The sequence below is a fragment of the Mesoplodon densirostris genome, chromosome 3, assembly GCF_025265405.1.
Source record: "Mesoplodon densirostris isolate mMesDen1 chromosome 3, mMesDen1 primary haplotype, whole genome shotgun sequence".
NCBI lineage: Eukaryota > Metazoa > Chordata > Mammalia > Artiodactyla > Ziphiidae > Mesoplodon > Mesoplodon densirostris.
The window spans coordinates 107,351,674-107,377,357 of NC_082663.1; the positions used below are offsets into that span (position 1 = coordinate 107,351,674).

General features: G+C 44.5%; 1 protein-coding gene across 1 annotated transcript in view; it reads right to left on the reverse strand.

Annotated features, from left to right (window-relative positions):
- MARCHF3 (membrane associated ring-CH-type finger 3) overlaps nucleotides 1–25,684 on the reverse strand; it is a 152,591-nt gene that overhangs the window by 17,642 nt on the left and 109,265 nt on the right. The window contains exons 2-3 of the mRNA XM_060093301.1: nucleotides 23,177–23,420; nucleotides 20,087–20,291 (exon numbers count right to left, since the gene is read on the reverse strand). Of these exons, the coding sequence (XP_059949284.1) occupies nucleotides 20,087–20,291; nucleotides 23,177–23,364 (393 nt within the window). The 5' untranslated portion in view covers nucleotides 23,365–23,420. The remainder of the gene's footprint in view (nucleotides 1–20,086; nucleotides 20,292–23,176; nucleotides 23,421–25,684) is intronic.

Genomic DNA, 25,684 nt, shown 5'->3' on the forward strand with positions numbered 1-25,684 from the left:
CTTAATCTGTCCACAACCAAACTCTTGATTTAGCACGGACCTCACGACCTTTCTTTTCTGCAACCCGAATCAGTAAATGACACCACCAACCACCCAGTCACTTTGTCATCCTGTTTCCTTTGTGTGTCTTACCCTGCACATCCAGCCCTTCTGTAAGTCTGGTCGGCACTCTTTCGACATACATCTGGAATCTGTGCACCTCTCTCCATGTCCACTGCTGCCATCCCGGGGCCACCATCACCTCCTACTTGGGAGGCAACAGTCTCCCTGCTTCCACTCTGGTCACCTCCTAGGCCAGTTCCAAAACAGCAGTCACAGTGACCTTGTAAATATATATCAGATCATGTTGCTCCTTTGCTTAAAATTCTCCAGTGGTTAGAATATAGTTCAAACTGTTTACCTGGGACTACAAGAAAACCTGACCTCACCTCTGCCTTCCTCTGTGTCTCTCCTATCACCTCTCGCCCTTCATTTTCAACTTTACACGTGGCTGTTCTCACATGGGGAATGGGCTCTGCCCATGTTCTTGCACGGTTGGCTCCTTCTCATCATTTAGGTCTCAGCTCAAATGGCACCTTCTTATTGAAAATGCTCTTTGCACCTGTGAGCACTACCTGGCTACATTTTCTTTTTTTTTTCTTTTTACCTGGCTATGTTTTCTGTAGAGCACATGACACTCTCTGAAATGATGCTGCTTATCTATTTGCCTGATTGCTTGTTTATTTTTTGCTCCCCACTTCAGTGAGAGCTCCATGATGGCAGAACTTCATTTTTGTTCCTTCTTGGATGCCTCGATCCAAGAACAGTGCTGGAACATTGTAGATGCTTCATGAAAATGAATGAATAAACATCTGAGATGCCAGTAGCCCTGACCAGAAATGATCCTACGATATTAGTTAGACTAATCAAATCAATTGGTGAGGAGAAACTTTGTTGGCAGGTAAACATTAAGTCCTGAAGCTCACTGCTTTTAGCCCTCTAGGTTAGAGGTAGCATTCCTTATGTATCACTCCTTTTAGGTTCCCAAGAGAAATATCTACATAGTATTTTTTTTTAATATTTAAAAAATTTGTTTATTTTATTTACTATTTTTGTCTGTGTTGGGTCTTCATTGCTGCGCATGGGCTTTCTCTAGTTGCAGCGAGCGGGGGCTACTCTTCGATGTGGTGCGTGGGCTTCTCACTGCAGTGTCTTCTCGTTGCAGAGCACGGGCTATAGGCACGTGGGCTTCAGTAGTTGTGGCTCGTGGGCTCTAGAGCGCAGGCTCAGTAGTTGTGGCGCACGGGCTTAGTTGCTCCATGGCATGTGGGATCTTCCCGGACCAGGGCTCGAACCCGTGTCCCCTGCATTGGCAGGTGGATTCTTAACCACTGCGCCACCGGGGAAGCCCCTACATAGTGTTTTGTTGCTACAAGGTGAAAAACCTGTAGTTTCTGTTCAAGCTTTTTTTTTCTAAGATGTAAATAACCGTGGAATACCATCTATTTTTCCATAGATCATGAAATAGCATGAGGAATCCAGTAAATTATTCAAGGTCCTTTGTACTGTTTCCGTCACAATTACTATCTTTTTTTTTTTCTAGAAAAAAACTACCTTGAAATATATGAGAAAAAGAGAATACCAAGTGTCCACTTAAAAATTATACAACTTGGGACTTCCCTGGTCCCAAGACCCAACGCAGCCAAAAATAAATTAATTAATTAATTAAAAAAATATATACAACTTGAGTTCAACCAAAAATATGTACTGAGTGCCTATTATGTGCCAGGTATTTTTACTGAATTTAGTAACACCAGGTGGTGGTGTTATTCCCATTTTGAATTAGGGTATTAAGCCTCAGTGAGGTTAAGTGACTTGTTCAATGTTATGTGGTGGAGGAGCCTGTATTTGAAATCTGCAGCCTACTTACTGTTCTTTCACATCTTCCCTTGAGCTTGCTTTTGTGCTACATAAAACCTTGATCCTAATTTTTGTTTGCTTTCACAATGGATAAGGTTGGAGAAGTAGCACTGAGCAGAGATAAAACACGTGCTTGGAAGCAGGAGACAGGATACTGCTTCCAGGTGCCCCCTCTTGGTTCCCCCTTATGCTGTGTGACCTTTATCAAGTTCCGTCACCTCTCTTGGGGAGTGAAAAATGGGGGGGTCTCCCTCAAAGGAGTGGGAAGGTGCAGCTTTGAGGGGAGTAGTGAAAGCCCCTCTCAAGTTGTCTTAACTTCCCACTTTTGTTCAAAATGTCAGGTTCAACTGTAGAGTGGATATGTCATCTTTCGACCCTACTCTCTTCTGAGCCCCAGGCTTGTGGATCCTGCTGCATGTACTAGATCTCTCTCCATGTGTGTAATAAACACCTCACACTTCACCAGGTCCACAATGCCACACTGGATTCACAGCCACCACCCTAACTCTCCTACAAACCAATTCCGCTCCCAGGTGGTTCCACACCAGTACACGGCAACACCAACACCCAAAGGCTCTTGTAAGCAACCTCCGTGCCATCCTTATCTGCCTTTCCTCATTCCCCGGCCCCTCTACCCACTCCATCAGCAGGTCCTGGCAGTTCTTCTGGAACACATCTTGAACACGTTCACATCTCACTCTCTAGGGCCACTACTCTTTTCCAAGCCACCCTTGTCTTTCACCTGAACCATGTAATAGTCGCCTCACTGTTCTACTCCTGTTATCCTAGAATCCAGGTTCTATATATAAAGCAGCAATATCACACCACTTCTCTTGCTTAGATTTCCCCAGCGGCTCCCCATAGCGCTTAGTCTAACGCCTTGCCCGTGGCCCAAGAAACCTGCGTGATGTAGCCCCGCTGTTTGTACCCAGGGCTCCACAGACCCCAGGGCGTCCAAGGAGAGGATTCATGGGATCTGTGATTTTACAATGGGGGGAAAAAATCACACCTTTATTTTCACAGCTTCTAATTGAAATTTAGTATTTCACTGAGTAATGCAGAAAATCTTAGTGGTATGAGCAGTACCTGTGACTTTGTCACCTAGAGAAACCACAGACATTTCATATCACATTACAACTGTTTCAGACAAACTGTATTTCATAGTTAGTTATTAGATCTACTACAAAATGTGTTAAAGCAGCACTTATATTTTATGTCACAGCTTTGTCTTTTAAATATTTTGATAGCTGTATTATAATGTAATTGGTCTTCTTTGCATTCCTATGTATTTTTGTCTTATGTAATGAAAAACATGATTATGAGAAGAGATCCATCCGTAGGCTTCAACAGACTGCCAAGGAGTCCATGACAGAAAAGTTGAAGCACCTTCAAATCTAGCTCCTTTAACCCCTCAAACAGCGCTCCTTCGCAGTGTTTTTTCCTGTTTCAGAAATACCGAACTGGCCTGGCTCAGAGCCTTTGCAGTGGCTGTTGCTTCTGCCTGCTACTCTTCCCACATCTGGTTCCTTCTCATGGGTCATGGGTTCACATGTCACCTCTTCAGAGAGGCCTTCACAAACCCCTACCTTCTCTCTCTCTGGTCATCCTTTACCACAAGAGCTTGTTTCTTCCTTTATAACTTGTATCACCATCACAGATAATCTTTTTATTTATTTACTTGCTTATTCTGTCTTTCTTCCTAGCAGGTAAACTCTATTAGTACACAGCGTTCTTCTGGCCTATTCACAGTTATATCCCCATTTCCTAAAATATTTAGTTTGTGCTTGATAAATACTAGCCGAAGAAATACACAAATGCTTCTTAACCTGGGGATCGCTTTGAGTAGAAATCAGATGGGTTTAACTGAAATGTATACATATATATATAAAATCACTTCTCCGACTCTTCTGATCAAATCCAGTAAAGTAATTTCTGTCACAGACACATGCTTAGCAGTTGCTCTGGGCCTTCACAGCTGTGATGTGGCTGAAGTGTACATCATATTCAAGGACACCCTAGATATCTGTGACGCTCCCTGAAGTCCTCAGGCCGGTAAGCCAGTTAATGGGCTATAATGCTCCATAAGTATTATATTTGTGTCTGGAACATTATAATTTGGCTTCAGCATTATTTAAATAAATGCTACACACACTCACAACAATGGTTTGAAATTTTCCAAGGATAAGATTAGAAGCATAGCAGGATTAGATGGCAAAATAATTATATATATTCACTTGCAATTTCAGATATAAGTAAAATGCGAGTCATCTGGCTCTAATTAGTTTAGATCATCACTGTGTGATCACAGCCAAATGGAGATTGCTTATCCAAAATATGAGAAGCAGGACTTCCCTGGCGGTCCAGTGGTTAAGATTTCGCCTTCCAATGCAGGGGGCGCGGGTTCCATCTCTGGTCGGGGAGCTAAGATCCCACATGCCTCATGGCCAAAAAACCAAAACATAAAACAGAAGCAGTATTGTAACAAATTCAGTAAAGACTTTAAAAATGGTCCACATCAAAAAAAATCTTAAAAAAACAAAAACAAAATATGAGAAGGTACTGCAGAATTATGTGGCATATGTGATCCATGTAAATCTGGAAACATAAGAAGATGAGATAAACAACCAAGACAGGATGAAGAGAAAGAAAACAGAAATTTGCAGAAGAAATTCATCAATAAAATGCATAGTGCCAGCAATAAAAATGATTACTCTGGGAGCCAATGGAATCATACCGTGTAGTCTACTATAAACAGGACACATACAGCAGCTCCCAGTTCCTGGAGCTCTGCTTCCTTTTGGCTCTTATGGGGCCCCTGGCCCTCCAGCTGGTAAAGCTGCTGGCATCTAACACCCTTCCTGCTCATCTGTGGTTGGAGCCCAGGTTTCTGGAGCTTTGAATAATTACTTCCAGCAGAAAGACAAGATCATGGGGTAAAAGATGCCAGGACAGGGTACCAAGTAAGAACCCCAGTTGGAACACTGTACAGAAGATGAGAATATGATGAATAACATGAATAAGGATAATACATCCCTATTTTAAGAATTGGGGATATTTAAAGGAACAGAGAGGGAGAAATCAAATTCACAACCAGGTCCTCAAAATGGGACCACATTAAAAAATCTGTGTCCCTCAGATGTAGTGAGAATGTGAGTATGAAAGCTACCCAAGCAGAGTGTGGTGGAGGGATTTCAATAAAATATGATGCATGTGTAAAATACAGGATAGAAGAGACAGTCTCACCAGGGCCATATATTCCCAAAGTCAGCAAGGATGGGAATACTGTGAAAAGAGTAACTTTCTGCTAGATGGACAACTGTGAGAACAGAGGAACTTTTACATTCACAGTGCTTACAGTCCAATGTTTTGCTGCCCAAAAGTTCCCCAAATATTTAGGGCCTGTCTGACCTTGCTGACGTTAGACACATCTTAGCAACGAATGGATCTGGAATCTCTCAAGGCTCCACTGGAGGCAATGGCTTAAGTTCATGAGTTGCAGTATTTGCTGGAACCTCTTTAGTTTTGTTCGACACTCCTGCCCTCAGATTTCAAGGGGAGCCCACCAGCATTCATGTAATTTGGATCGTGCTACAAACGTCATGCTCATGTTATCTAAGTTGTTCATGATTTGTAAGATTTCAGACATGCCCTTCCTTAGCCTCCTCACATCCAGGTGAAAGAGTCTCCCCCTCTCTGTCCAGGCTCCCCCAGCCACCTGTTTTTACTGCTCCCCTGGACTCTTCAGATACCCTCCATTAGGTATGGGGCCTGGAATATCAGACCACCAGGTAAAAATACGCTGCAGTGTCACGTGAGGGGAGGGTGATGGTTTCCATTTTGCTGGCATTACTTCTTTTGATTATGTTCAATGTTTGTAGACCATTTTGCTACAAATCTCCCAGAGCTGCCTTCAGGGAAGACATTCTTAATGGGTAGAGGCAATGGCTCCATGACAGGGGTCATGATGTCAGGGACTGGCATTTACAGACGGGCAAGCAGGAGACTGGCTGGATGAACACAGCTGCTGCTTGTGGGAACGCTCGACTCCAATCGGGAGACACACATGCATTTTTAGCTTGAGCGATCCTGAGACATGTGCCCTCATGGCAGAACCAAGCCAACCATGGAAGAGCCCAAGTTAATAACTAGCCCAGTCCTGTATACGTGCAGAACGGAATCAGCAGCCCTCCCATCAAGACTAGCAAATCATATCCGCTGTTGTGGCACCCCAGAATTATAATGTGGCCTCCTCACAGCAGAAGGAATTTACAGTGAAGGGTTGATAAGTTTCCCTGACTTTTCATGCTTAAAACATTTTAAGGGTGCAAGAGACACTTTTGGAAAATCTACATGTTCCCTTGCAGCTTATATAACTATCCTTCTAGGTCAGGGGTCTTTGACCCTGGGCGTAGGGCTTCAGAAAACCTTTGTGACTTTATTTGAACACTGGGTGTCTGTGCATTTCAGGGGAGAGAGTTCAAGCTTTGATCTGATTCTCAAACATATTTGCGGAGAAGAAGCACTGTTCCAGGGTATCTTCCTAAACTGTCTTAAGACACTCTTTGGTCTAATCCAACTCTCTGAGCTTTGATGAATATAGGAATATGGGCAGTGGGATTTGACTGCCTTCTGAGAATCCATAATCTCTCCTTAGACCTTGGTTTAAGAAAAAAATCAACCTAGGGCACAAACTATAATATTTAAAAAATTAATTGTGCAGTTGTAGGGCAGTACAATCATGAAAGCAGCCAAATTAAATTAAAGGGCTTAAAGAAAAAAAGGACTTTTACTGGACAAAGATGGCAAAACTTCAGACCACATAAAAAAAATCAATGCACAGATGATTTCCACACAATAAAAGAGTAAAACAAGCGAACAGGGTTTCATCACATAAATTGTGATAGGGAAAAGACAAAACTTTAAAAGGTAAGTAAACCATCCACACCTCTGTGCTAGTTTTCTCCTTTCTAAAACGGAGAAGGTTGTACATACAAATAGTAGAACACGAAAGTGCCTAGGACAGTGGCACAGGGTAAGGACTCAGTAAATGGTAGGATATTAAGGTAAATAGGATGTTGAGGAGTCAAATAAAAATGATAGCAAGGAAGGTTAAGATACGTTTTCTATAAAATCTGACACTGAACCTTGCAAACCTTATGCAACGTGAAGGAAACTAGTCACAAAGGACCACACACTGCAGGCTTCCATTTATAGGAAATGTCCAGAATAGGCAAATCATAGACATATAAAATAGATTCTTGGTTGCATTGGGCTGGGGGGAGGGGGCGGGGGCGGGGGCGGGGGCGGGGATGTGAGGACTGGAGAGTGAAGGCTGAAGTGTGTGAGGTTTCTTTTTAGGGTGATGAAAATGTTCTAAAATTGACTGTGGTCTCCTCCTCCGGGGGCTCATCTCATCTTGAAGTCGCTGGTATATATTGTCACTTCTAAGTAGGGGAATTCTTTTTCAATTTTATTTTTTATTTTTGTAATACTTTTCTTTTTCCCCACACGTTTTAAAAATTGAATTATAGACACCTCCCTGGTGGCACAGTGGTTAAGAAGCCTCCTGCCAAAGCAGGGGCCGCGGGTTCGAGCCCTGGTCCGGGAGGATCCCACGTGCTGTGGAGCAGCTAGGCCGGTGCGCTGCAGCTGCTGGGCCCGCGTGCCTGGAGCCCGTGCTCCGCAGCAGGAGAGGCCACCGCAGTGAGAGGCCCCTGCTCGGCCCCCCGTCGCCGCAACTAGAGAGGGCCTGCGCATTGGCGAAGACCCAACGCAGCCATAAAAAAAAAAAAAATTGGACTGTAGGTGATTTACAATGTTTCAGGTGTACAGCAAAGTGATTCAGTTATACATATATATGAGTGTGTATAGAGATATATATATATATACATATATGTATATCTATATTTTTCAGATTCTTTTCCATTATCAGTTATTACAAGATATTGAATACAGTTCCCTGTGCTACATAGGCGGTCCTCGTTGTTTCATCTATTTTATCTGTAATAGTATGAATCTGTTAATCCCAGATATAGTAGTGTGTATAAATTAATCTCAAACTCCTAATTTATCTCTCCCCCTGTTTACCCTTTGGTAACCCTAAGTTTGTTTTCTATGTCTGTGAGTCTGCTTCTGTTTTGTAAATAAGTTCATTTGTATCATTTTTTAAGACTTCACATATAAGTGATATCATATGATATTTGTCTTTGACTTACTTTGCTTAGTGTGAAAATCCCTAGGTCTAGAGTAAGACAACTCCTAAAATTTTTTTAGCACATATAAAAAGTACACAAATCATAAATAAGCTGGTTGATGGATTCTCCCAAAGTTTAAAACCCATGGAACATACAGATCAAGAAATAGAATATTCCTAGAGTTACAGAACCCTCCTCCCCCTCCCATGCCCCCTTCCAAGGGAAATTACTATCCTGATTTTTAATATCCTAGATTAGTTTCACCTACTTTTGAACAAGAACTTTGCCTGTTTTTGAGTCACCAGTGCATATACTTTAGTGTCTGGCTTGTTTTGCTTAACATTATATCTGTGAGATTCATCTATGCTATTGTTGTAGTTGTAGTTCATTTATTCTCATTGCGTATAGCATAATTTATTTGTCCATTCTACTGTCATTTCTGTGCCAAGCCATCCTGGAGCCTGAGGAAAAATCAGTAATACTGATCCTGCTTTTATTTAAAAATTTGATATTTTGTTTATCATGGAGTTTTTGCATTACTTTTGAGTGAAAAAAGCCATTGCATTAAAATATTATTTATCTTGAGTATTAGATTTTTGGGCACCATTTAAATTTTGCTCCTGAGGTGAGTGCTTCACTTACCTCACTCTGGTTCCAGCCCTGCCTGCTAGAGATGGACACATGAATTTTATACAGTTTTTGGCAAGTATAGGTAGTGTTGCTCTGAACATTGCCGTACATGTTTCATGGTGAACATAGGTATGCATTTCTGTAAGTATATACCTAGGACTGAAATTTCTGTAGACAAATTAAAAAATATTTTTTATTAAAAAAATTGACTGTGGTGATGGTTACTGAACTCTGTGAATACACTGAATGTCACTGAATTGTATGCTTCAAATCCGTGAACTATGTGGTAAATGAATTGTATCTGAATAAACGTGTTTTAAAAATCTGAGACCGAAAAACAACCTTGGTAAAAGTGACTTGAAGTGTCTTGTAGATTCCCCTACAGACCACCCCCACCTCTTGCATGAACCCTGTTTTGTACATATTTCTTTCTGCCTTGCCATAGCTTCATCCAATAGGGTCATTCTTCAGACATATGTATCTGTCAGGTACATCTTACAAGCAGCCGAAAATGTGTATATTCTGATGAACGAATGACTTCTGGGTTTCAACATTACACTCATAGCTTTTAAGCAGATGAGCCAGTGTTTAGCAAAATATTAGAGCCTTTTTCTTACTTTCATCTCTCAGGCCTTGTCTCCCATCATCTGCCAGCTTTATTGCAAAGATCTAGCCTTTGGAAGTAAGCAAAGTGTTAGGAGGGGTTGCATAATTTTCTAGGATGGTGAATGTTTTCTCTTCATCTGCTGATTTCTGTTTTTATTGATTCTACACAGATATGTCCTTAATGCCTATAAACTCTATTTTACAACTTTCCTGCTATTCCTACCTGCCAGCAGCATTTCACATATACTACACTAGCCATTTTCCCTCAGAGCCCTAAAAGATTTTGAACTTCACCATTTATGCCAACTTTCTGTCTCTAATAGGATCGCTGGAGGTGAAGTGATGATAAAATAATGAGTAGAAAATATTTCATTTTCTTCTTTTAATCTGACCTCAGTCTTCACAAACAGATGTTTTACACATTTTAATAGGTGGCACACTGAAGAATTAAGCCTGCTTTTCAGTATTCTAAACTAAAAGCTTCAAAAGACTTTTTTTTTCTCTTTCATGTTAGACACACACAAACATAACTTTGCTCTCATGTATCCATCACAGCATAAACCTATCCCTCTAGCCCTGTAGTAATGGATGGCAAAGAAACAGTTTTATCCCAGACAATCTCACGGGGTCCCTGTCTCTTCACGAATGAAGTCAGGCAGCCATGAGGCACCGCACAGGAATGTAAGTTTAGTGAACAATATGGAGGAGGAAAGCAAAGCAACAAGACCTGGAGGGTCTTTCTTATCTTTCCCCAAATCTGCGGCACCTGTCAAGAAAGGGAAGCAAAGAACTGAGGCAATTACATACAGAATTCAAGAGAAAAACCAGGGTTCTCCTTCATGAGCTGCAAGACCAGTGTCACCAATCCGAGTTACGTAGATGACAGTCTTAAAAGAAATTTACCTCGCGTGTGTGTACAACCATATTATGAGCGATTAACCTTCACAACCTGTTCCTGAAAGGAGGGAAAAGGCTCAAACATTTTGAGTTCACCAAGCTTTCTAATAACACCTCTCCCTTAGGAGAGATCTCAGAAGAAATGGGTGACATAGTGACTCACGGAAATGAAGACACAAGTGCCGAGAAAGAGTAACTAGATGGAAAGGGAAAAAGACAGGGTGTGTAAAGTCCCTTGGAAATGAAGAATGAGTTTTCTGGCTTCTAACAGGGTGGTGTACCTAAGAGCTTTGTTTCCCCGAGACCAGGGTATCAGGAGCACAGAGAAGAACTGCCATTCCACTGTCCCAGCACACAGGAGTCTGGCACAGCTCGTTGTGGTTGTGTTGTTGTAATGCACTTCATTTCTTAGAAGTAGTTTTAGATTCACAGCAAAATTGAGTGGAAGGTACAGAGAGGCCCAATACACCCAGTGCCTCCCCACATGTACAGCCTCCCCCATTATCAACATCCTCCCCCCAAGACTGGTACGTTTGTTACAATCGATGGACCTAGATTGCCACGTCATCACCACCCCAAGTCCACAGTTTACATTAGGGTTCACTCCCGGTGTACACTCTGTGGGTTTGGACACATGTATAACGACAGGTAGCCACCATTGCGGTGGTGTACACTGCCCTAAAAATTCTCTCTGCTCTGCCTGTTCATCCTTCCCTCCCCGCTAACAGCTCTGGATTTCACGGATGAAGCCAATGTCAAGAGGAAATCAGGGCTTTAATCATCACTTTTTGCATTCTCCCCTTTTTAAGGGACATTTAGTCCCTTAGAAAGGCTGGCTGTTGGTAAAGAAGCCCTCGCTTCTGTGTGTGCTTGCACCTGTGTGTGTCAATAAGCAAGTGAAAGAAAGCAGTCTTGAGCCAGGAAGGAAGAAGCCAGGTATGGTGGCAAGTGTGTGGACTCTGGAGCCAGAGGAACCTGCATTCTCCTTCTGCCTTCTCTGCTTACTAGCCCTGTGGAGATAAGATGACTATATAAAGTGTATAGCACATAATATTTCCTCTCTGCCTAGGAAATGGTTAAATAATTTTTTTTTTTTGGTTAAATAATTTAAGAAGAGAAAACTCTGGAGTGTGAACATCTTAAGGATAAAAATAGATGGAGTCACAGCGAAATGAATGAATGCCCCTGGATTGGAGTGTCATGTCAAGATCTGTGCCTGTGCTAGAAAACGAAGATCTTAGCATAAATGGGCAAAGCAGGGTGTTATGCAGTGAATAAATGACCACTGAGCTCCCACTGCTTAACTGAGGATACTTCTCCACTTGGCTCATTCGAATATAATTGCCCATTAGGCAGCATTTAACCATAATCATGTACTGCTCACAATATTTCACACCATTATGTATTTAAAAATGTGTATTCTTTCTCTGGATTTAAAAGTGTCAGGTGTTGGCACTTAAAACTGAAACGGCAAGAGGAGGGCAGGCACAAGCCCTCAGCGGGGAGTTTCATGCTTATTTGGTAACTCTGCACCATGGCTTATGCAATTTATGCCTCACTTCAGTTCAACCTGGTGCCTTCTACCTGCACAGGGCAGCTCCTGTGAGCTAATTGTGCCTTGTTATTTTGGCAGGACTTAGGAGAGAGATGATTACTGGATGTAGTCATTCAGTGACATTTCACTGCTCCTGGATCACACTCGCCTTTACAAAGCTCTCCCGCCAGCTGCCCAGGGACACTTTCCCCTCCACCCGCTGCCCCCCGAACTCCCATATAGTAACTTCGAATTGTCTGCCTTTCCAAGAAATGGACCCCTTGGTGGCCAGCACTACCTGTACTATTTGTTCTTACATTTGGAGGTAGCTCAAAGGGGCTGGAATCTTTCAGGATTATCTCCCTCATTCTGTTTACTTCTTGTTCTTGGCCCAGGTGTGCTTCAGGGAAACCTGGCTGAATTTTCTCCTGTCTTTGAGACTACCTGAGGATGAATTAGTGACGATTCCAGACATTTTCTCCCTGCCCCCTCAAGAGGCTGTTCTTTGAAAGGTATGCCACTCACAAAATGGTGACATTCGTTAATTCTAGGTGGTAGATACAAACCTGTTTATATAGTGTTCTTTGCCCTCCTCTGTATGTGTTAAAGCACAGAATAATTAAAATTAAAAAGTTGTGTGGGGGGCTTCCCTGGTGGCACAGTGGTTGAGAGTCCTCCTGCCGATGCAGGGGACGTGGGTTTGTGCCCCGGTCCGGGAAGATCCCACATGCTGCGGAGCGGCTGGGCCCGTGAGCCATGGGCCGCTGAGCCTGTGCGTCTGGAGCCTGTGCTCCGCAACGGGAAAGGCCACAGCAGTGAGAGGCCCGCGTAACGCAAAAAAAAAAAAAAAAAAAAAAAAAAAAGTTGTGTGAAACAATTCTTGGTGTTTTGCATCTTTGCGCCTTGCTGCAGGAAACCCTCAGATGGGGAGGGGTTGAGGGCAGCTACTAGGACCAAGAAAGGTCCTCTTGAAAACATGAATTCTAATTTGTATTTCAACCCAAGCTTACTGTAAGTATCAATACAATTTAAAATACTAGAATTGGTCATGTAATTCTTTTAGTGCATGGAACAGGATTTCCCCCCCAAATTAGTCCTTCCCCAGCAGTGGATGGGCTGAAAACCCAGGCACCAGGCAGTTAGCTCCCTTCCATCTGGCGTGGCCATGTGAACACTTCAGTTGACTTAGTTTTTTAATGAAGTGATTTTTAATGAAGCAAGCTGCGAACTTAATAGGTACCTTAAAACAGCTTCTTTGTAACTAAGCTTTAAGTAACGAAGCAACTGCCAAATTAATCACCAGAACCAAGAGAAAAATCCAAGACTGAACAACTGCAGGATCAAGCATTGCTGGACTTAGGTCATCAGGCAGGTCATCTCAGCTGCTGGACAAAGGATGGGGAGGCTGGTGGCTTGCTCAGCAACCTTATCAGAGGTCAAGGAAGTGCTTGGCCAACACTAAGGGATGCTGCAGTGCAACGTACCTCTCACCACTGTTGGTGCTAGTACCCTGTCTCTTAGTGGTTCATTTATCGTGTGATGTTGAACCAGCCATTGCGGCTCACTAATAATGTGGGGACAATAGAAGGGAGACCATTGAGTTCAGTCTGTATTACCCTGGAAGAAAGATGTTGGTAGAAAGAAATCACATAGCATTAGCGAACTCTTTTAAACTCTTTGAAAGACATCACCCAATTCTGGAATCTCAAATGTAAATAGTAGGCACATAATGCAAGAGGGTGAAGAGGGCTGGGTGGGTGTAAGCACAAGGCAAGGCCTGGGGGAACTGGAAAGCGCATGCATGCCTCACCTGAAGGCATTCACGCTAAAAAAAGTGTTAATTCAATAAAGCACACCTGTGTGCGTGAATGAGGTCGCCAGGTGGCTAGTTCTGCTCTGTTTCACTGGTGAGGAAGCTGATGCACTAAGAGGAGAAATGACTTGTTCAGGTTCTCACTGAGGTGGTGGGCAGCCAGCTGGCTGTCTCACGGTTCTAGAACAGTAGCCACAGCCAGGATGTTAAGCCCTGCTAGGAAAAGTCACCGGCACAGATGTCACTCAGCGGGTCTTTGCTGTGTTGTCCGGAAAACAGACACAAAGTCCCTCCACAGGCTCCCCTTTCTGGTACATTATCTTTCCTTTGTCCTTCACGCTACGAGTCCTGACTCTGCTTTGGGAGGCCTTAGCCTGGACTGGAGCGGGTGGAAGAGCTGCCTCTGCGAGATGGAGCCGTAGAGGAGGGGCCTCATCAGCCCCAGGGGAGCTGAGGACCTGTGCTCAGTGCACGGGAAGGTAGGAAGTGGGAACTCCTGGCGGGTTCAGGTAAATCCCTCCCCCATCCCACTGCGCAAATGCTGCCGCGGTGCTTATCTTCCATTCGTCCCTCCAGCACACAGAAGGAGAGAGCGAGGCCTGAGTGCGGCTCCTGAGACCTTCCTTCCTCCTCACTGGGATCTTCACCTCACATAACCACCGGAAACCTGTGTCTTCATCTACCAAATGGGTAAGCCGATCATTTCCCCCAAATACTATGGTGAAGCCTTTGCTTGCCCAGAGTTTGGATTCAGAGAAGCTTGACAAACGCCAGCTGGGCCTGAATCTATCCAAACGGCCTGGTCCTCCCCATCCCCCAAAACCCTCCTCTGACTCGGGCCAGCGTCTCCCTGCCAAGCCCTGAAGCACACGTTTTCTCCCCACTGGCTACCAGTGGTACAGGGCTCCTGCCACCTGCCATTCTTGAAAACCTAATGGAGGACTGATGACCGAACGGGGAGCCAGGATTTGTGAGAATCATCACATTTGTTGTGTGGCTCAAAGCAGTGGTGCTAGTTTGTGTTATATAAGCCCTTGTCCAACTGTGTCTGTCCTGAACTGTAAGGGCAAAGGGTCATTTTTTTTTTGATTTACAACCACAGGCCCCAAATACGATACAGGGTTTGCAACTGGGGGAGGGAAGGTTCTCCATTCATCTGTTTATTCAACGAACAGAGGCTTCGTGATTGCCTGTCACATGCTGTGATTATGGTCCAGCCACCTTCCTCACTGGCCTGCCCTTCGTTCGCGGGTTGGAATGAAGAGGGGAGCTTGCCTGCCTCCCTTCGAGAAAGTAGGTGGTCCTCATGCCTGGGAAGCTTTCTCAATCAGTTTATACCCCCTCTGGTGTCATTCCCTAATTATCCCAATGCTACAAGGGTTTGCTGATGGAAATGAATACTCTGAAACACAAAGCTCACGTTTTTACTTATAAGAATACATTAAAAATCAAAACCAGGGACTTCCCTGGTGGTCCAGTGGTAAAGAATCTGCCTTCCAAGGCAGGGGACGTGGGTTTGATCCCTAGTCGGGGAACTAAGATCCCACATGCCGTGGGGCAACTAAGCCCGCACGCCTCAACTAGAGAGCCTGAGTGCTGCAAACTACAGAGCCCATGCGCTCTGGAGCCCGTGCGCCACAACGAACGAGAAAACCCACATGTCACAACTAGAGAGAAAACCGTGTGCTACAACTAGAGAGAAGCCCGTGTGCCGCAAAGAAAGATCCGCACGCTGCAATGAAGATCCCACGTGCCACGATTAAGACATGACGCAGCCAAAAATAAAATAAAATAAATAAATATTAAAAGGAAATCAAAACCAAACCAAACCCACTACAACGAAGCGAGCAACGTCCTCACCTAAGTCTGACAGAAACACAGTAGGAGGGTTTCAGTGAAGTCTCAAATCTATTAAATAGTGAAGCGCCAAGGTACAAAGGCATTTTTTCACAGCAGTTCAACTCTGCTCCCTGTTGTATAGCTGGAGATGACAGTGAATCCAGGGCACACTTTAAAGCCATTTTCCTCAGTGACTTAAAAAAAATTATAAATAAAAAGTTTGAAAAAAAAAATCCTTAATCCTCAGCTCCCTTTATATCCCATTATTCTGAGTAACTGATATGTGTGAAAACAGTCTGTTTCAATTTAGCTCAACCTCTGACTCACAGGGAACAGCTTTTAAATTGTTCATACAATTCTTATCAGTCAGCTGGGGTTGGGTAAAGGAAATAGGAATATGGAAACCTAATCACTCCTTCTGTGAAAAATCACCATGTCTCCCTGATTGGAGTAAGATCAGATCCTAGGAAGCCTTTCCTGCAGATTTCCACCATTTCCTGGCTGTTTCACTTTAATCATGACGTTGTTGAGCTGACCTATTACTTCATGAGTTTCCCGGTCAAGGGTGGGTGTTACTGATACACGTCTTAGGAAAGCCCACTGGCAGATATTCCCATCACTAGAAGCTGATGTTGCAAGCACGCTACTTGCACATAGCAAACTGGGCTTCCTTGGCAAACTGCTCAATCAGATATGCAATCATGGCAACAGGCTGAAGTCAAGGCACACATTTTTGGGAACAAACTGTGATATTTTTATTGGTTTGCTGTATTTCACCCTTATAAAAGAATGGTATTAGAGTTCAACTTACAGAGAGAAATGAGGAAAACTGAAAATGAGCAGGGAGGAGACCATAAAACTATCCAGGCTGGTCATTCCATGAATCCTTTTATGGTTAGTGGATGTCTATTTACTGCCAATACCAGGTCAATATTTTGGAGCTAATTCATCTGACAAATCGCCACTGGGTACGTTTTCCATCATCAACAAAAAATATGTAGCTTTCATGAGAGAAGTGCTGGCTGTGTATGTATGATATGTATGTGGGTTATATCTGCTCTTCCTTTTTGCTATGGATGGTTCGAATGCTTTCCTTTCAAGCTTTGCCCAAGTAGGCACAGATCTTAGGAGATTGACCTTAGCTGGACAGTAGAGGAAATTCATCCACAATTGAATAAACCGGATGATCGCAATGTAGCTCTCTTGGGTTGAAACTAACTCTTGTTATACTTGCTTACTTAGTACCAAGAAAATATTTAGGGTATAAAACTGGCAACGGACTTAAAAGACTAAAAGATTTAGTTCCGCCATGTAGGTGGGTAGGTAAGTAGACACACACAAGCAACTTACTGGAGTATAATTTACTTACCATACAATGTACACATTTTAAGTGTAGAATGTATTTTTTTGCCCAAGAATTTGAGCCTTATAGAGGCCAAAGAGATCACAGAGAGCCTGTAGCTCATCCTCCACACTGCAGCTCAGAGAAACAGCCACGCCACCCAGATGGTCAGTGGTAAGTGGAGAGGTGATGCCCTATTTGGAGATGCTAATAGTAACCAGCCTATTGATTTGGCCATTTTGAGTAGAAACTCACCCTTTGCAGGGAAAGGGAGGAAAGACTTTATGTAGCAGCCTATGTAGAAGATGGCTCTGGGTTCCTGATATGTTAAAAATGAACATCCAACCGCTGGCTGCAGAGAGTGTAGGAAAGGATGGAAGGGGAAGTGTCTTCCCAACAGGAATACTGAGGAAGATGAAGGCTTACGGTGAATGAAGGACTGAGAGTTTACTAAAGAATGGGAGTCTGAGGTGTTACAACAATTCCGACTGATGTAACGTCTGGATGCTGACAAATAAAATTTATAAATGACTTTTTCAACCACTTCCTCTAGCAATGGAGTTGTTATTACCCCATTGATTTTGAAATGAAATGTTATGGAATTTTCTTGCTTTAATGAGAAGGCAGATCCAACTGGTAAATAAAGTAATGATTAAAGAAATTAAAAGAGTGAAAATGAGAAATAAAGTAACAATACTCCTAATGCTTAACCCAAATAGGCAGGTTTTGCTGATTTACTAAAAAGATTCATGTTCATCTAGAGGTAAACATATTGAGAAGCAATGCTCACTGTGAATGAACCCGCCCTTTGGTAAGAGGATAAAAGTCAATTAGTAATGTCATTTGTTTAAAAATCTGCCTGCACCTGGTTCTCATTTGTCCTCCAGCTGAGAAACCAAAGACAACTTCTTTTTATTGCTTGTGGTCAAACAGCAAGTTCATTTCGCCATGGGATGATCAAATGGCCAGCCTCCCCGGCTTGAGAAGGTCTGCCTTTCACTTTCAACTTGTTCAATCATCATTAACTCTGAAAAATGTCACATTCCATTTGTGCAATGAAAATTTCACCACCAGTGACCGTTTGGGTGAAGTTTTTGTAGGCGAGGCCCTAAATCTTGCAGAGCACCTCACACATTCTCAAGGTCATTTGCCTCGTTTCCTTGTTTAATGACAGTTGCCTAAGATGCTGGAGTCCGTCTATAGCCTGACATCAGCAGCTCTGAAGAAACCTCTGTGTTGGGTTACGTGTCCCTCTCTGAGACTGAAAGGGTTCACACATGTGTGTTATCTGACACGCACGCACATAGACCCCCTCCTTTGTTATCTATTGTATTATGCATACACACACTGGGGTTTTTACCAAGCAAAAGTCTTCTTTACTGGGGAGAGACCGGTAAAAAAAAGACCACTGGACGCAGCCCATTCAAAGCAGGGTTTCCTTACTCTGGGAAGTCGGCTTCCCTGGATGAAGATGCAGTATCAACTTGGGAAGGTTCCAAAAAGTTTCTGGAAAGGAGAAATAGGCTTCTTTTTTTTTTTTTTTTTTTTTTTTTTGCGGTACGCAGGTCTCTCACTGTTGTGGCCTCTCCCGTTGTGGAGCACAGGCTCCGGACGCGCAGGCTCAGCGGCCATGTCTCACGGGCCTAGACGCTCCGCGGCATGTGGGATCTTCCCGGACCGGGGCACGAACCCGTGTCCCCTGCACTGGCAGGCGGACTCTCAACCACTGCGCCACCAGGGAGGCCCTAGGCTTCTTTTTAACATTTGTCACTGGGCTTGGAAGTCTTCACCTCCTTTGTTTATTATTTAATTATATTTCCCCCTCTGCAGAGAAGTTCTGAAATGCAAATCCCAATGAATGCGGCATTGGGCCAAATCCCTCACAGCACTCTACAAAAACGAATTTCTGGAAGTGGATATCAAGCAGCAAGATGCCTAAATTAAGAGGTCACTTGATCCAGAATCTTAAAAAGAAGCATAGTGCTTATTGGGGCAAGTCAAATAAATTTTGTGCCATTTGGCAAGCAAGTCATAGTTAAAACAGGCCCCAGTTACAGGTCCTGATTAAATTTTCAAGGTCAAAACCAAAAGAATGTTTAAGCAGAGCTCCCTATAGAGTCTTAGTGCCAGGGTGCTAATACACCATTTTAAATAGCCTCCAAGAAGGGCTTCTTGATTTCTAGCTCTAGTTTAATGTCAAAGTTCCACTGGGTCAGCTGCTGAAATAAGGAGGAGGTTATCAGCCTGACTGGATTATAGCCACAATGTGTTGGTCCCTTTCAACTAGCTATGCTTCATAATGTATTAGAATATTTATTGTTGCCAATATCCAAGTTTTGAATGACTAGAAGTTGGGGGTAGGAGAGAAGGCAAAAATAATCTAATAATTTTTTCCAATTCCCCCAGTTAATACAAGACCAGACCCTGGGTCTAAAGAAGCATCATATGGCCCCTAAAATAGGAAAAGGAATGTCCTGACATTTTAATGGCTGAGTTGACAGAATCACTTTTAAGAAAAGAGATTCAGGTTATTAGCTGAAAAAAGCTTGCATGTAATTTCCTAGGAGAGACTTTTCTTTTTTTTTGCAGTACGCGGGCCTCTCACTGTTGTGGCCTCTCCCATTGCGGAGCACAGGCTCCAGATGCGCAGGCTCAGCGGCCATGGCTCACGGGCCCAGCCGCTCCACAGCATGTGGGATCTTCCCAGACCGGGGCACGAACCCGTGTCCCCTGCATTGGCAGGCGGACTCTCAACCACTGCGCCACCAGGGAAGCCCCGAGACTTTTCTTATTCAAACACTTGAATATGTACCTGGTATTACAAGTGTATAGTAAATATTAACTCATTTAACCCTCATAGTAATTCCAATAGGTGAAGTCACTTACCTAAGGTCGTAGAACTATTCAAACCCAGAAGTCTAAGTCTATATGCATTATACAATGCAGCTATTTTTTTTCACAAAGACTTCTCAGACTAGGCAACCCAAATGCCCATTTATCTGTTGCTTCAAGGTGAGCAGAAGGTGTGCAAAGAGAACAGTGTTTGATCTGTTTGCTCCACGTCACAGGAATGGGAAATGGAGATCAAGTCTCTAAACGTCCCTTCTCACACTGATTTCGCCCACTCTCTCGTCTCCACCTCGTGGAGGTCACCTTTCTACTGTTGGCTCCTGAGTGCTGGCTCTGTCTGTCTGTCTGTCTCACACACACGCACACACACAGAGCTATTACTGTGCTTCAGTGAAGCTGCACAGGGTTTATGATCTGGGCATAAAAGCAGACATCATTTGCTCATTAGAGTTAAGTTTTCAAGACGTGCCCCAATTACTGACCTCCACTAACGGCCTGGGTTTGCGCTCGACTGCAAACCTGAAGTGGCAGAGTTCACAGTAGCTGGTATTTGAGGATGACAGCCAGTGCTCCAGGCAGCTCCGATGAATTGTCCCCAGGGTCCCTGTACATTCACATGGAGAGAGCAAGTCCTCTTGGCTGCTGCCCTCGTGGCAGATCCTGCACATCGGCCGGTCATTGAAGGGGCTGCAAGAGAAGAAGGGGCACCTGCTGGTAACGGGCTGGAAACCACCGCCATGCCGTGGTCCTCTGGCTCTGTTTTCTTCGGACCCTCCCCCGAGGCAGCTGCTCAGAACAGACACCTGGTTCACAACCCGAGATCTATACTGGCACTCGGTAGTGGGAGCTGGGGTCCTTGGGCGTCTACTTCTGTCAATACAAAGAAATAGGGGGTGACCAATACCAGAGCAGGTGGGCCCAGGGCCATAAGCGAGTGAAAAGGAGCAATGTGTTAATTTTACCTTAGACATCGATGTAGTTCAGGCAAACTACCAATCAAAAAATAAAAATCATCCCTAGCTATTAAGAAGTTGTTTTGAAACGACACCAATTGTAGTTTCTAGACAAACTGCATCTTTTGAACCAGGGTGGGACACTTTTGAATGCCCAGAGGTTCCTTTCCTTTCTTCTTTAAGTGGGACGGGCGAGTGAGAGGAGGGAAACGGACTGGCAGCCAACCCTGAAGCTGCCACACAGAACTGCAGTCTGAGCCAGAGCACGACGCTGTGGCAGCTTGGTCCTTGGAGCTTTCCTAGGATGCACTTTGGGACACTCAGGACGGTAAGCTGAAAGTGAGTAATGGTACGTGCTACCAAGGTGGCCTCAGTCCAGAGCTTGGCCTTTAACTTGGAAACACCACCCCTGCACATTCTATGAGGACACACAGGGTAGTGGTTTGTAAGGCAGGCTCTGGAGTACAGCTGCCTGGGCTCGAACCCCAGCTCTGCTGCTCACGAGCTGGCTAACTTTGGGTGAGTTACATCATCTCTCTGGACTTTAGTTTCCTCATCTGTAAAATGGGCACAAAGCATGGTGCCTTCCTCATATGGTGACTTTGAGGATGAGAAAAGATAGTCCAGATTACAAGCTTAGAAGAGGGACCAGCACGTGGTAAGTGCCTAGTTAATGGTAACTATTTTCACTTGTAGAAAAACTCAGGTTGGGGAAAATCAAAAAACACGGCCCTCATCACATAAGTCAGAGGCCAATGGAAGGCTCAAACCAAGATGGCCTCACTTCTCAATGGATACTGGAGGACTATCCCTCTCTAAGGAATGTCTTCTTATATTGCTAGAGGTCCTTACTGGGTATTAGATTTTAAAATGTCATCATTGTATGCGCCCTCGTGGCAGATACAGGACCAGACTCTTTACCCACCCTCTCCCGCCTCTTCCTGTCCCCCAAAGATGACAGTGTTCCAGGCTTATGCCTACCACTCTCTCTGACTCCATCTTTGTGGAAAAGCCTTTCTGGGGATGATCCTGGGAATGAGTGAAGGCTAAAAGGGGATTAAAAGAGGAAAGGATCTCCTTCCCACTTGCCAAAAGACCCCCTCATGCTCAGGGGTGGCAAAAGAAATTTTAAAGAGCTGACTTTTTTCTCATTATTACTGGCCTCCGTCCTTCACACTGAGCCAAATGCGTGTAAAACTGTAAAAGCTCTGGTTTACATTTCTACGTGGTAAGAGAACACACACGTACACTCACATTGGCTCACAGGTCTCAGTCGTTTCAGCTCTGCAGACTGTTCTTCCTGATCAAATGAGGTGACTGATGGCTCCAGGGTGATGGGGGCATATGCAGACAGATCACTATCTGTCTCACTTCACAGCAGAGCAATGATGCTCACTGCCTCATCGTATACTGAGTTCTACCTAACCGATTGTTACAAGTTTTCCCAGAGGTGGAAAAATATATATTGACCTTTTTTTTTTTTTTTTTTTTCCTATTTCTTCCCTTTGCAATAGCCGCAAAGACTGAAAGTAGATGGCACATGGATAATGTTTACAACACGGGGCGGTGTGTGAGTCCATGTCTGGTGGCCACCACGTCCAGGGCTAGGAGCGGGGGACAGAGAATGTTGTGGTGTCACTAGGAGTCCTGCTGCAGGGGCACGTAGGTGGGCCTGTATCTGCACCGGAGGGGTTGGCTGAATTGCTCAGACCAAGGTGAGCAGTTGAGGTCTGAGTGACTGACCCAAAGTTTCAGGGCCAGACGTGTCAGCACGGAAATCAACGGGCAAGTCCAGTGTTTTACAGTCGTAAGTCACAATCTCACTTACCCCTTCTGAAACTACTGGAGAAGCCAAGGAGTACCTAGTGGCCAGGCAGCCTGTGGCTCTCAACCTGCCAGTGGGCAGCAAGAGCACCAGAGGAGACCTCCAGGGACAAAGTGCTGGGCCTGGATAAGCCGCCTCTGGGCTGCTCAGAGCCTTCATTCTGGCTCTGGGTTATCACTTGGGGGAGACAATAATACTTCACGGGGCAGTATGAAGGATTGTGGCTGGGATGCAGGGAGAGTGGAGGAGGAAGCAGCAGAAGAGGCCCCCATGTGGGGATGTGCCAGAGGAGACTGCCCCAGGAAGTAGCTGTGGACAGCCCCCATCACGGCATGCTGATTAGAGTGCACATCAGAATGTCACTTCAAAAGTTTTGCCCACATATCCAATCACTTTGGCTCAGTCATCTGAAACCAGGTGCCTCCTTCATTCTATTCTAACAAAGGGCTACCTTTGTTAGCACCTGGAGACAATGAGAATGTAATTACTGTAGTAAGGTCAACATAACAAATGTTAAGCAAGCAACCCTGTGCCTTGTGGGATCCTCCCCTGCCTGGCTCTCTGCAAGTGTGACTTTGAGCGGAAAAGTCCACAACGTGAGTTTTATCTTTTTGCCCCATTGCTATAGAAATGGCAATGACAGAACATGTGTAGTTTTTTTTTTTTTTTTTCCTCTAAGTACCTCCTCTCACCTGACACAAAGACCTGAGCACTAATTACATTCCCTTTAGCATTTCCCATCTGACAGCCCTCCGGATCGATTACCGATTCATTGATTTTAACTGTGGTACTACCTCTGGGTGGCAAGGGTCCGCACTACTGTTGACAGCAGCTGCCCGTCCTTGGCTGAAACTTGCATGACATACTGCGGCTGCCCATTCACTAGGCTGCCACAGTCCTCCACGGTCTTCACCACGGGTGCAGCTGAACTGGTGCAGTCTGGCAGCACTTCGGGCAGGTGACTGCAGCGGCTGGTTGTCATGGTAACGGACAGCAATTACTCTGCTAATGGCTTCCACATTCATACAGGATTTCCATCTAAGAGAGATCAGAAAACAGTTTACTTGGTCAGGGTGGTTAATAGAAAATGGACAATTTCAGGCCACCATCATCATGTCATTATTTAATAGAAATAACAGGGGTGGCCTAGACGCGGTACATTATCTTGCTACCATTTAAAACGCACGCGCACACTCAGCCCACAAGAAACAGTGGACGTGGTTATGAACAGGACCGGGAGCGTGTCAGTGTCCGTAAACATCGAGGATCAGAGAGGGGAGGGCACGATGGCCCTGCAGCCAGATCTGAAGCGAAGATAAGCACTTCTCCCACTCTGGGCCAGAGAAGCAGTAAGTCTTTGTTAACACTCTCTCAAAGTTACTAGAACCATTATTAAAACCGCTTGCAGGGACTTCCCTGGTGGTCCAGTGGTTAAGACTCCACGCTTCCAACGCAGAGGGCCTGGGTTTGATACCTGGTCGGGGAACTAGATCCCACATGCTGCAACTAAGACCCGGCGCAGCCAAAATTAAAAAAAAAAAAAAAGCACCGCCTTTCTGACTTTTCCCACATCTGTGTTCCATAACACAATTATCTGCTCAATGTGTCTTGAAAATTACTTTCCTTTAAAAAGTTAACCTATTTTAGCCTTGTCTTAAAGTTATTCATGAAATGATAAGTTTGATGAGCTTGTTATATATATTTGTAAAGGACATTACAATAAGTACATTAGTACTAAGTTTTTGGTTATTTGTGTACCACTTAAAATCCAGGGACACTGCCTTATCATAGGGGAACACATAGGCAAATGCAAGAAACTGATGAATGAGATCTCTACCACTTATTAAGAATAATCCATTCTTAATAGGGCCTTACCTCGCTGACACATAGTCTACCACATAGAGTGCAAGAAATTCTGTTCCCAATCGTGTGCTGTGGGCTTGAACTTGACCTCAAGTTCAAAGCATTCAGATCCAGTGAAGTAAGGAACACCACTGCATCCAATAATAGAGCTGCATGTGATGTATAAGAAATAGAGGACTTAAGAGAAACTTGCAGGAGGAATTCTATTTTTTTTTTTTTTTTTTTTTTTTTTTTTTTGCGGTACGCGGGCCTCTCACTGTTGTGGCCTCTCCCGTTGCAGAGCAAGGCTCCAGACGCACAGGCTCAGCGGCCATGGCTCACGGGCCCAGCCGCTCCGCGGCATGTGGGATCCTCCCGGACCGGGGCACGAACCCGTGTCCCCTGCATCGGCAGGCGGACTCTCAACCACTGCGCCACCAGGGAAGCCCAGGGGGAATTCTTTACGTCTAAAGGTGAGAGGACACAGTTTCATGGTCTGTACGGACCATCTCTGCCCAGTCTGCTCACCTCGAGCTCCTGAGCCTGGGACAGCCTGGACTCAGTGGACAGTGGTAGGCTTGATGGATAGACTGAGTTCCTGTCAATAACCAGTCTGGGTGGTCAAGGCCCCAAGTCTAAATAAGTTTGCTTCCCAACCCTAAGAGCATGTTTGGAATTCCTCAAAGGGTTATTTTCTCCCAGATATTTGTTACATTTTCCTCGACTCTTACAGGTTTGGAAAATAGGATCTGCCCAACTTCCAGAACAATGTGCATCAACTGGACGTTCTCAGGAGGAGAACGCAGTGTTTCCAGATGAACTTGAGCTGACACTGTCCCTGCTGACAAGCACATATCCCACAGGCCTGACCATTGGATGGGAACGGAATCCCCTTCTTCCTGCCGAGGTGTCTGGCTGGCTCCCTTTCCTGTTCTCCTAGGCTGCCTCTAGTCCTCTCAGGGTCTGCGGTCTGGCCTCTTCCAGGAGCCCTTTGGAACCTGGCAATGGGGCGAGGGCTGTGGACACCAGCCCTGGTCTTAGGCCTGATGTGGGGCAGAGGCAGGGCTGCCCCTTCCATGTCACTGTCACGACTCCGGTGGGCTTCTCAACCCCCAGGTACCAAGCATTCAAGAAACACAATGAGACGATTAGCTAGTATACTTTTCCTTGTTAACTAGGATTTGTTGCTTTTTTTTTTCTCCGCATTGCAAAAACAAGAATATACGTTATAGAAAGTACAGAACAGCACAAAGAAAATAAAAATCACTCAAAACCCCACCACTTGAATAACCACAGTAAACTTTTTAATTTTTGGCAGGGTTGGCAGGGTGGAGTCGATTTGTAGCTGGGGCCACAGAACAAAAAGGATGTTCAAAGGTCGGCTTCGAAATCTATGTCTAACCCCTGTCCCCTGGCCTGCCCTTATAAATCCCCATTGACATGATTTTAAATTCTCATAA